Here is a 12569-nt window from a genome sequence, read left to right as displayed (position 1 = left end):
TGCGGGTGGAACGCAATGTACATGGTGCTCTACCCACTGCGCCACAAAGCCGACACAGAATGGGACGCTACGAACGCGCCTTATATCGTTGACTCATTCAAATTACTGCTGACGAGCGCTCTCTCGTCAGCAGTTGCCACAAGTGCAACAACATTAACGTAACGCAAACTACTTAACGTCGTGCGCCCGCGGAAATGCTCTGCATTTGATAGTGCCCCTCGCGAGAGGGATGTTTCACTGCGTCTTCTCTCGGTCGCGGGACCCGTGGCGCCATCTGGCGGAGGCGCGGCACAACTCGTAGCACTTTCTTTGAAAAAGCGCCTCGAAAGCGCGGCAAATATGAAATAGGGATGACGCGTTTTTATGATCTACGTGTGACGGACATGTACGAGACTGTGTGCGCAAGGAAACACCTTGTAACAGCGACGGAAACACGTCGCTCATTTGTGATCTCACCGCGCGTACTGCTCGCATTGCCTGGAAATTCGAGGAAACGGTGATCGGATTGCTTCGCCTCACGTGCTTAAAAGCGTGGTTATGATTTGCAGTTTGGCTTAATCAGTGCCTATTTCCCCAACAATGTTTTTATAGTTATGCCCGTATTTGATTAGCGATCACTGCCGTAGCCTGTACTCTGCACGGCTGATGTGTTTACTTTTCGCGACTTGTCCACAATGTATGAACAGTATGAACGCGAGTTTTTAAGGCCTTTGAGCGGATTTGGCAAGGCTATATTTAGTTTTTATTAGGACCTCGGCGTGGGAATTTATACATAGTATGCACTGCTGTTTGGCCGGACGGGGCCGCTGCGGTGCGCTGCGAGGCCGATCTCCACGTTTGTGGTGTTTGTGGTGTTGCGCGCTCATTCACGATGGTCAACTGCGCCGTGTACGGTTGCTCTAACCATTCGAAAACTGGTTAGAGCGACGTTTTTTCATCGCCGATGATGCGATATCCATCTCGGCTATCGGGCGGCAGTCTAAACTGACTAGGTGAGGTGGCAGGCATCGTCCCACTACGGCAGACAGTCGCATTACGGCTAAGAGTGCATTACGGCTAAACGTTGCAACACGGCGGAGAGTCTCACTACGGCTAAATGTGCGTTACGGCTGAACGTCGCAACGCGGCGGAGAGTCTCACTATGGCTAAATGTGCGTTACGGCTGAACGTCGCAACACGGCGGAGAGTCTCACTACGGCTAAATGTGCGTTACGGCTGAACGTCGCAACACGGCGGAAAGGGGACCCTTTCAACCGATCAGCCGTTCAAATGATCTGCTGCTAGTTGCGTTCAGCATTGTCGCAGCTGGGCGTTACGGGCAAGAGCCTGCAGATATATTTCGGCGTGTCTTTCCGGCATTTTCATTGTTTTCTGGGACTTGTTTTATTTTTTGTTTGTTAATTAAAAGCTCTCCAACGTATATCTTCCACGTTTTTGCATTAAAAACAGTAGCCACTATGGCATCAACCCTAACCCCGCGCGCAATATCCCTTAGTTGTGTTCTTCAGTGTATTTAGATTGCTATTGTAAAATATACACATTGTGGCAGAAGCTGCCAACGCCAGAAGCCGCCAACGCAAAAAAAAAGCAGTCGTTGCACAAGACAGAATCAAGCGCATTTTCCTGAATCGCCGACAAATGCCGGTCAAAGATTTCGTAAGAGCGATAAGATTGCCTGTAAGATTGTCTGTTTGAAAGATTGATTGATTGATTGATGGTTTTACGCGCCGACGCAACACAGGCGATGAAGCTCAAAATATCCCCAGTGAATTTCCTTTCCTTTTCCCGTCGCAAACCACAACCCCCAAGGCGCGCCGTAGTGGAGGGCTCCGGATTAATTTTGACCACCTGGGGATCTTTAACGTTCGCCGAAATCTCGAACACACGGGCGTTTTTGCTTTTTGCCCGTATTAGAAAAGAGGCCACCGCGTCCGGGAATCGAACCCGCGACCTCGTGCTCAGTAGTGCAACGCCTTAGCCACTGAGCCACTGCGGCGGGTTGTTCGAAAGATTGACTGAAAGATTGAATGCTGTAGTGTTTTCTCTGTCCATTTTTCGCCCATCCTGCGCCATTTGTTAACCACTCATTTTGTTTTATTAAACCCAATTTATCTCATGCTCCGGTGTCATCTCCATAAGCTGCTTCTCATCTAAAAGCAAGTTTTAGGTACGTTAAGATAATTTCTTAAGAGGACACAATAGTTTAAAGGAAAACAGGTCAGCCTTTAGCATTTGGATCAAGGCACAGCTATTTTTATGGCAGTTAAAGACGGTGGTGCCGTCTATATGCAGTATGCATTGAGGAATTAAAACAGAGAGGAAGATCATTTGTTAAATTAAAAGGAGCAATGGGCCCAAGATCGAGCCTTGTGGAACTCCTCTAGTAACTGTGACAGGGTATGATATTCCTGTAGAAATTAATGTCTGTTGCATGATTAGTAGACGGCTTCGTATCAAGTTATGGCAGGACCTGTTACCCCATAACGCTCAAGCAAAATGAAAAGAACGTCATAGTCCCTTGTGTCGAATGCTGCCGAGAACTCTAAGAAAACCCAGCAGCAGCGTCACAGTGGTCAATGAACGAGTTAATTTTGTCTGTTAGGCACACAGTCATAATGTTAGTCCATAGGACAACACGAAAACCTAACTGAGAAAGGGGGAGCAAGCGGATGTTTCTAAAATGGCGAAAAAGGCTGGTTTCAATTAGTTTTTTTAAACCTTATCTAGAAGAAAAGGATAGATTTGGGGCGATAATTATGCATAAACCCCGCGAGACCTTTTTGGAGTGAAGGAATATTGTTCGATACTTCAAATTCTTTTATAAATAATACGTATTTAAAAATTAAACGCGTATTTAGCCGTACCACTACTTCAGCCGTAAAAAATATACACGCGAAATACGCAAGAAATAAAACAAGTGCCGGAAAACAATGAAAATGCGGGAAAGACACGCCGAAATATATATCCAGGCTCTTGCCCGAAACGCCCAGCTGCGACAATGCTGAACGCAACTAGCTGCAGATCATTTGAACGGCTGATCGGCTGAAAGGGTCCCCCTTCCGCCGTGTTGCGACGTTCAGCCGTAACGCACATTTAGCCGTAATGAGACTCTCCGCCGTGTTGCGACGTTCAGCCGTAACACACTTTTAGCCGTAGTGAGACTCTCCGCCGTGTTGCGACGTTCAGCCGTAACGCACCTTCAGCCGTAGTGAGACTCTCCGCCGTGTTGCGACGTTCAGCCGTAATGCACTCTTAGCCGTAATGCGACTGTCCGCCGTAGTGAGATAGAACCGAGGTGGCAGCCACGCATTTTCCCCGTCCGTGCAGGAGCGATTGTCTCTACGGGTCACGACGGCCTCCAAGTAAAACAACGCTGCCCCAACATGAGAGCAGACTTCTCCACATCCAGCCATGCAAGTGCAGTGCGCGTAGACGACTTCGCCGTCCGGCTTTTGCAACCGCCAAGCCGTCAGCAGCTTATCACGGAACGACTGTGAGTGCCGGACCTGGGTGTAAAAGAAGAAAAAGAAAGAGAGGAGCGGCATGCCTAGTTATTGTCGAGCTTTTAATTAGCCTAAATTATAACCACATGCAGTGTTTACATGCTATTTTCTCACTTTTGTGACAACGACAACGTTGCTATTGCCGATAACTTTCACCTTCGGCGGATGAACAAAGCCACTCGTCAGGTAGTTATGCGACTCTAACGATTCGTAGCTTTTTAGTTGCTCCCGCGTAATGAAACTTGTCGAGTGGATTAAGTAGTCACTGATGTCAGCGCGGCCAACGCTTGGAAACTTCCACCCATCATCAGTCAGCTCATCGTCGCGTAGAGCCAGGGGGTCCACGCCACCGCAACGACGGACTTACGGACGGTATTAACGACGGGTAAACTTAGTCAACACGGTTGGCTTACTTTGAACTTGTTTCGTGGTCATGCCGCGATAGAAAATTTACTTGCAGCTTCTCCTGGGGCGCCGATTTGAGCCGGCTTTATCTCGACGTTACTCTGAGATCTCTGTAGGCCACAGGTTGGCGCCTGGACGGTTTTCTTTCAGGATCTCGAAGACCCGTGTAGAAAATTCTTGACCATCGATGAAGCGTAGTAACGCATGTTTTGAAAATGACAAACCGTGATTGGCGGGCCATGTGTAACGGCTATCTGGATTTGTGTTTACTTTGCCAAATTCCTTGAGTTCTGTTTTGGTGCTGTATAACTGAATTCTATAGTTAAACATAACAAGTTATTCTATGCCAATTCTCGGATGGGGTATGCGCCTTTGCTGTGTTGGCCAGCAGCAATTATCAGCAACTGTACAGAGAAAGAGGACGAGGCGAAGCGACCCTTCAAGAGCTTCCGAGAGTTTCTCCGTCGTGGCAGAAGCGTTCGGTACTTTTGCCTACCCAACCACCACGCCAGGAAACATCCTACAACCCGTCGTCCGCCGAACCTGGTTACCTGAATGAGCTGGAAGCCGAGCGGCGAAAACGGCAAGAGAGCGCGCCAAGGACGCAGTCGCTGTTATTGCTAACGGAACGACTAGCGGCTAGTTTCTCAAAAGTTCGGTTCAAAAACGAACCATGCGTGCTCCGGCGTCGATTGAGTGGATTCAAGGTCGTTGTACGTGCATTGAAGTACAGAATCGCTGCGTGATCCGGCAGCCATGTTTGCGCGGATGAGCAACTCGCGCGTTGCTATGGTGAAATTTCTTAATTAAGGGCCGAGTGGCATCGAATCAGGGTATTTCACTCCAGAAGTTAGCCGGCCACCTGTTTCAACTCCTGTCTGACCTGCGGACGAAGTACGGGTGCTCGGTTAAGTCGCTCGAGGTTTTCCCGCTCCAGTTCCCAAAAGTGTTCGCCATCACCAAGCGCAGCAACGTGTACGTGCTGATCGAATGCCACCAGGCGAGTTCGTCGCTCACGGGAAGTGTGCAGGCCTGCATTAGTCAAATGCCGGAGCGCGGTACGCATGGTAACAACGTTACCTGCCTGGCTGATGTCAAAGGCACCGTGAATCGCATCTTCAGCTTCTACGGGTTCATCTCCATTGAGGATACTACCAAGACGAGTGTCTACTTCGACGTCAAGTCCTTCGAAAATGGCCAGCACACCAGTCTAGCATCGTCCGGACTGAAGGTGGGCGAGTGCGTCATCTTCGACGCCAAGGTAGGACCGAGGGATTGCAAGGCCAGGTTCCGAGCCAGCCGCGTCGACTGCACCTCCATGACTGAGCTGTCTTCATCGCCTCGTATGTCGCCCCAGAGCGCAAATGATGGGGGAGGAGGAGGTGATTGAGACACCACTTCGTGCCTTTTCAACCAACTAGGCATGATTGAAACGGTCAAGTCAACGTATGGCTTCATAAAATTCGGCCAAAATCAGAGGGAGCGGGCGTTCTTCCATGCCAACGACGTTGCAGACAAGTCGCTCGCCAAGGCGATCAAGAACCTTCCGGACCTGTTCACCGTTGGGACAAGGTTCGCTTCATTGTCACGACCAGCAAGAAGCCATCAGACAAGGCGAAGTGGGAGGCCAGCGCAGTTTCCTTCTGCCGGAGCAGCGATGGCACCGCGGACTTTGGAGATGAGCTCGGGAAAGACGTTTTCTGGTCGGACAGTGAGTCGGACGTCCAGGAGGACTCTCTCCCGGCGAAACTGCACGACAGCAAAAACCCCGAAGCTGGCTTCGACGATTACCCCGTGGGAGGCGGCGACGGGTATGCAAGGTCGGTTCAGACGACTCACTCCTGGAACTCCTCGGTGAAACTAAAGGAGAATGCGATGCTCTTGTCGGAATGGGAAAGCAAACAGAAGTTATCCGGAGAGCGGGGCTCCTTCTCTCCCGTGACTGAGTCGCTCGGTACGATAAAGTTTGGACCCGACCGTGGTCTAACGGCTTGCGCGGCCGTCGAAGTGACGTACCGCGACGAGTAGCGAATTGATAACGTTTGGGAAGTGGCCGATGACCAGGAAGTCTGCTTCAATGCTGTGCAAGCGGAGGACAACAGGTGGATCGCTACGCTGGTATGGATCGGGCAGAGGCCTGCGAAGCCGCTTCCCGGCGACAGCGAAAGCGTTTTTGACAGGATCACCAAGAAGAGCAGAGGCGCTCCGAAACCTTCTCAAAACGCCGCAGTGAGGCCGCGCGGAGATTTTGGCGGAGAGGAACACCTCCAAAATGTACGCCCGGGGTCCAAACCACCGAATTTCCAGCCAGAGGTAGCGAGCGCCCGAAAATACATGCGGTACCTTGCAGCACCCGAGGCATCGTCTACGAGTGAAGCTAGTCGCAACTCACCGTTCCTTTCTGCTGGTGAGGACGACGAAGTGCTTCTTCGGTTTGCCAAAATGGTGACGGCGGAGGTCGTTGCGGAGGAGAAGAGAATGCGACTTGCTCTCCACGATGTCGGTGTCCAGACCGATAACGAAGTTCCTTTCCCATCCCTGCACTCTAGGCCTGATGGCCTCCTCGTCCCTCTAATGGTGAGCTCCAGCACCCATATCTCCTGGACCGGGGGGACGAAGTCGTAAGAACTGTTTATCAATTGATTAGATTGTCAACTGATTTCCAACAAGCTTTCCACCAGGACTACTTACCCGACATATAATCCTCCTGTCATTCCTCTTTTTCCCTCGTGTTTGTTGTCCAGAAATGTCATCTTAAAAAAACGTTGGGAGATGCAGCTGCTCCTCCAAAAGCAAGCAGGCGAAGTGTTTCATCGTGCAGTCCTTCGGCTGCTGTATACATTTGTCATTGAACTGGGAGGAAAGTGCCACTGCGATGACATTTTTCCTGGAAATTCCAACGTTATAAATGAATTCCGAACTGAGGCTGTACTGTTTTTGACTTTTGAGCATCTCTCCCGTCAGTCCTCAGTGCTTGTGCGAAGAGCTTTGTGAACCGAGACAAAGTGCTACTTTTTTGAACTTCTGTATGAAGACCAGGGAGGTGAGCCTAAATAAAATCCCTCAAATGACACCCAAACACTTCTTCTCAGTGTGAAATCTTTATTAATGCCCAATTGCACGCCGCTGAAAGCAATCACAGTTCCGCGCGGCAATTGATTCTCATAGATTTTATGTAAGGTATGTTTTTTTGTAGTTACTACTGGAGGGATGCGGATTACTAGTCAGAATAGTTGAGTAGCCAGGGTTTTATTTCGGGGATGGTGGGGGCAGGGCGCCGAATCTGCACTAGCACTGGTGCAAACCATATGACCATATATTGACAACAGGCGGTAATTATCAAACGTTTACAACTTCACTGCGAACTATCTAGTTATGGCAAGTAAATGGAACTCAGCGTAATGACACAGTGATAATTATAATAATGATAACTAGCATAATGATAATCATATAGCGGCCAATTTCAGTGTAATTTTTTCCAAGATACGTACATACATTAGATAGAGGGCTACAGAACAATCACCAGAAATTTGGCTCTGCAGAAAGATTAAAAATTCTTTGTCGACGCGACTCTGCAGGCGGGCATCGAACTACGGAAAGCAGGGCCACCGTGCGCCGGGCATGAACCGGCGCATCGCTTTTGACCGGCCATTGGCGTCACCTCCCCCTGCTAGCCACCACCCCAAGTATAGTGAACTAGAATACTTGGGTAGTGGAAAAAGCGGCCGCCTCCGAGTGAGGCACTTAGCGTCAACCCCACGAGGTGGCGATCGCGTGCCCCGCCCGAGCGCTTTTAAGTGCGAATGCACTTCTTAGTCGAGCCCACGGTGTAAGAGGTATTTTAGGTGAGAGAGCGCCGCCGCCCAGCGCGTCGACGTAAAGTTCTCCTTCGGGGGCGGGCCCACAGATGGCGAAAGTGATTGCGGCCCGCTCAACCGGCTACGTTGCGCGTGCACGCTAGCGCGAAAGCAGCCCCGGCGCGATGAATAAAAATATATCGTTCGAGTGAGCGACCATTGGGAGTTCATCTGTGAATCAAGCGATGTTTTGTCTTGCACTCCCTGACATCCGCTGCACGTACCCGCCCAGCTCTGACGCACTGCGTTTGAGAAGACGGCATATTGGCGTCAGCGTGCGGCGCGGTTGCACAAGTTTCATCGTATCTTGGAGACAACTGCTGCTAGTTTTTTTTTAAATTTTATCAAGAGAAATCGCAACAATATTTAATAGACAGCACAGCGCGAACAAGACATGAGATAATAATCGAATTTTTGAGGTTCGAAGCAGTCATAATGCTGTCAAACATGACACTCCTGTCGGCTTTTACGAAGAACCCTACCTGAAACCACAATGAAAAAACAACACCAACATTTTTCTATCCTCTAAACTAGCCATTGTACAATGATACAACACATGTTTGCTTGTTTCTTCACCATTTATTTAAATGATAGCAACGTTCTCAAAACAATAAGGGCGAAACACACAAACTGAGGACACCTAAATTTATACGTGAATGAAGGTTGTAAAAGCGGTACTGCACTCGTCCCGACATTCGGTCTCAAACAAGCTTTGACATTTTTCGCAAGTCATGGCTTTTGGTTTCGTTCTTCTTTTTCAATTGCCTGCAGTACTGCCGCATGCGCAGACACACGTAATAATGCAACAGCTTTGCCAGCATTTCTTCTTTGTGAGCACTGCATGGAAACATGAAGTTGTGATTCTCCAGCACAGCATCAATGGTTTTGTCGTATACATCTCGGTCACTAGCATGTTTTGCAAAATGCTCTTCAGTGCATTTGAAAAGATCGAAGAGATGCATATTTGGGTGTGTCAGCCAGCCCTTTGTTTTGCAGTTCACTAGGTCGGCTTCAGGGACATTTACAATGCCCTTTTTCCCCGCAAGAGCCTCTTTGCAACTGGTGCAGGATGTGCAGCTGCCAACCTTCCGGGATACGAATCCTGTGACGTAGTAGACGATGCAGTCAACTACTGTTGCGTCTGAGTCGTCGAAGTCGAAGAGATCGTCGCACTCCCAGCTTCCTTCTTCAATCAGGCCGTCAAGTTTTTTTTTCAGTTGATCTAATTTGGCAGGGCATTGCGAAGATGAATCATTGTAAATATTTCTTAAATCCGCCAAGGTGACAACAGAAGCTTGCTTGTTTCCAGTAGTCGTGCAGTTGCCGAACTGCGGTGGCTTTAGCAAGGAATACAAGCTCAGCATGCGGTATAGCTGAAGGAACGTGGGAAATGTAGGGTGTTCGTTCTGCCCTCCAGCTTGTCTGACGATACCAAAAAAACATTCCAAGGGGTCTTGATTCATCTTCGCTGTCAGAACATACTTGAAACCGCACTCTTTCAGTAGGTAAACTGAAAGCTCCCGCACCGACTTTAATGTTACGCGTAAGCCTTCAGCTGTTGACTGCGTCAAAAAAACGTCTTTGGAAATTTCTCCTTTCACGACCTCGGTCTCCCAAGAGTCTAGCCACTCAGATGCAGCTTCCAGGACAGAAAAATCTTTGCATCCCAGTTTTAGGCCTTCGGAGGGAAAACGCCGGTTCAGTGCATCAAAGAGGTCGTTTAAAAAAAGGGTAAACTGGGCTGTCGGCTCGGCATTAGTTAGACGTGGTGCGCCTTTCTGTGCGTAGAACATTATTCCTTTAGCCACGGAGTTACTAAAAATCTGTGTCGCCAGCTTAACTCTCATTTTCAGCATCTTAGATGGGTTGACGTGATTATACGTTATTTTTGGACATACTCTAAGTTCACCACAGTGCTTGCTGTCTGCAACGAACAGGGCATCATAGCATGACCATCTAATGAGCTTGCCATCTTTCATCAATACCTTCCTGTCGTGTAGTCGATTCCTAATGCACTTAAAAAGGTGAGGGGTGTCAGATAGGACATACACCTTCCTTGAAGTGTCCAGTGGGTGCTCGAATGCATTTACCACGCTGCCCAGTGCGCCACTGATCCCAAGCTGCTTCCACATGGAGCGGTTGGTGGATGCTCCATCGCACACAACGCCGTCAATGAACACTCCGGCCTGCTCCAGTTTCACGATGCACTGAATCAAGAGCTGCGCTAAAAGAGTCCCCTTAGTCGGTCCTTTGGACGCAAACACTGCTACGGGCTGCAAATAGTTCTCGCCTAACGGGGCAAAAGCAAAAACCAGGCCGTGATCTGCGAGCTCACTACTCTGATCCTTTGTTTCGCCATGATCAACGAGTCCAGTGTACGTCATCGTTTTCGAATTGACGGATATTTCCTTCCTTACTTGAATTTCGTCAAATATCAGCATTCCTCTGCGCTGAAACTGTGACTTGGAGGAAATTTTAATCTTGAAAGCTTTGAAAAAGTTTTCATCAAAGCCACACTTGAGGCCAACCATGCTTATGTACTTTCTTATCGTAGTGATGCATGGCAACGGCAGTACATCATTATTGCGCAAAAAAGCGTATGTAGCTGGGCTGCGGATGTTCAGAAGAAGACACAACAGGAGCCAGTCATCCGTATACCGTCTGTTTGTTTTTGAAGTGCACTTTGCGGCCGATATGCATTCTTCTAGCAGAAGAAGCTGCGCTTGTGGCAAGTTGAGGCCCTTCAATTTTTCAGTGATGTCTTCTTCCTGCAGCTTTGTAAGTTCCTTCCTGGAAGCTTGCAACTGCTCCAACAGAAGCTTGTTCCTTCTTGCGAGTCGTGCTCGTGATCTTTGGAGTGCATAGTTTGCTCGCCTCAAAGCGTGGAGCTTCTGTTTTTGAGCAGGTGCTACTTCCAACCTGATGCGCTTCAATGGTCGATCCTGTTTGGCTCTTGCAGCTCGACGATCGGCATGTATTCGCAATGTATCAGCAAGGCCGCTGCAGAACTGACAGATGGTTCCACTGGGTGGAACTAAAAGGCACCTGTTGTGTCTCCAGTTCCCCTGGCAGTCCACAAAAGCACACTCAGGAGCGACACCAGGAAAATCCTTTAAATTCGGCCCTCCGCAACAAACGCTAGTGCTGTCGATGACGCTGAGCATAGTGTCCAGTTCCGATACAGTTGAGACTGACGGATTTAAGCCCAAAGCAGCAGTACCTACTTGTTTGCCGAAGACGTAGGCCTGCACGGTCATGTCACTCTTCACATGCAACGCCTTCCGATTGAACACCAGCGAAGAGCCGTCGCTTGTCCTGTGCGTCACCGCAGCGTCTATAAAGACGATGTCCCTCACGCCTTCTGCGTCAGTGCGATGCACAGCCCACGAAGATTGTGGTAGACTAATGCCAGGCGCCGTGTTAAAAAGCTCTCCAAAAGATGAGTCACGCGAGGCATTTGCGTAGGGCTCCATCACAGTACTGCTGTTACAGGGCATTTCCGCGCTAGAGATCTCACCAGGCGACGTCGGCATGGGCTCACTGCTGCTTCCACTGTGAGAAATGCTTGTCGAAGGGGCTACACGATGGGCTTGTCGCTTTACTTGCTTGCGAGGGCTTTTAATCTTCTTGGAGAGGTATCTTGGTGCTCCCTCGAAAATCGACGGTACAGCGTCTTTCGCTAGGCCGGCTCTTCTTTTTCCAGACATCAGCACATGGCCGTCTATTTCCGCGGACCAAGTCTTCATGATGAAATGTGGGGCGAAATGCTTCTCGCAGACTCTGTCCGTCCTTTGAAGCACGCGGTCCTTCCGAGGTATTGCACGTCTCCATGCTTCGAGCCTCGATGGGTCGTGCGGCGGCGTGAAAAGCGAATACTTTTCCTTGCACGACTTATACCCCGTTTTGCAAAACGGCACAAAGCACTTTCCCATCGCGCATGCTCGGGAATGAGTTCTTAGCTTACAGTTCTTGAGCACAGCAAGTGAAAATGGCACAAAATCGTCGCACAAACAGCACAAATTCCGCGCACACGGGGACGGAAAGAACTGACAAAGAGGAGCCGGCCGCGCGCGGGCGAGGCACTAGTTGCTAGCGCCCTCTCTTGGCGCGCCGCGGAAGGAGAACAACGTCTCCCCTTGACCGCGAGCGGCTCGCCCGCGCCGTTCGCTCACCTAAAATACCTCTTACACCGTGGTCGAGCCTACTTCGTCCGCCGCCGTCCGTCCGCCCGCAGCCTAGCAACGGAGCTAGCTAGCGTGCCTAGCAACGGCGCCGGATTTCCGACGCGTGAGGGCGCTCGCGTAGCGCCTCCTCTCCCCCCTCGCCTCCTCTCCAGCTCGCAACGCCCTCTCTCGGCGCGCCAGCCAGGCCACTACACTAATTAAAAAAATAACAGCATCCGGCGCCCGGTTTCGATCCGAGGACGTTGCGGCCGCAGCACGACGCTATACCGACTAAGCCACGGAAGCCACGCTGCTTTCAGAGTTAGGAACGCTCCTTATAGCTTTAACGCATTCAAACTACGTCGTCAGCGGCGTTGCGTTGGCGACTCAGCGGCGTTATAGCGGCTTGATAACTGCGTGGTGTACACGTCATACTACAAACCCGATGGAAGAGATGGAAGAGAAGGCGGCGAGGCGGTGGGCTGCGGGTGCCGAGCGCAAGCGCCGCAAGCGGGCCGACAACCGTGCATTCGCACTTTCACATTCTCCCCATCGGGGAAATGCGGGGGACTTTTTTTCGCCTCGGGAGCGGCGGGCAGGCGTGCGTCGGGCAGTCTCCGAGGAGCTACAGTTCTTTTTTC

General features: G+C 50.1%; 1 protein-coding gene across 1 annotated transcript; it reads right to left on the bottom strand.

The window, feature by feature from the left end:
- Nucleotides 1-8466: 8466 nt before the first annotated feature.
- LOC144167939 (uncharacterized) lies at nucleotides 8467-11697 on the bottom strand. Its single transcript, XM_077697061.1, has one exon. The coding sequence runs from the start codon at nucleotides 11695-11697 to the stop codon at nucleotides 8467-8469; it is 3231 nt and encodes a 1076-aa protein (XP_077553187.1).
- Between the last annotated feature and the right edge of the window lie 872 nt (nucleotides 11698-12569).

This window comes from Haemaphysalis longicornis, unplaced genomic scaffold (assembly GCF_048455015.1).
Source record: "Haemaphysalis longicornis isolate Haplotype H1 unplaced genomic scaffold, Haemaphysalis longicornis Haplotype H1 scaffold_1, whole genome shotgun sequence".
NCBI classification, from domain to species: Eukaryota; Metazoa; Arthropoda; class Arachnida; order Ixodida; family Ixodidae; genus Haemaphysalis; species Haemaphysalis longicornis.
The sequence above is the reverse complement of the archived record's forward strand: the minus strand, read 5'-3'. Positions and strand labels throughout refer to the sequence as shown.

Bases quoted from the DNA above. Each gene is read 5' to 3' on its own strand.
- LOC144167939 (XM_077697061.1), bottom strand. From the start codon at position 11,697: ATGGGAAAGTGCTTTGTGCCGTTTTGCAAAACGGGGTATAAGTCGTGC.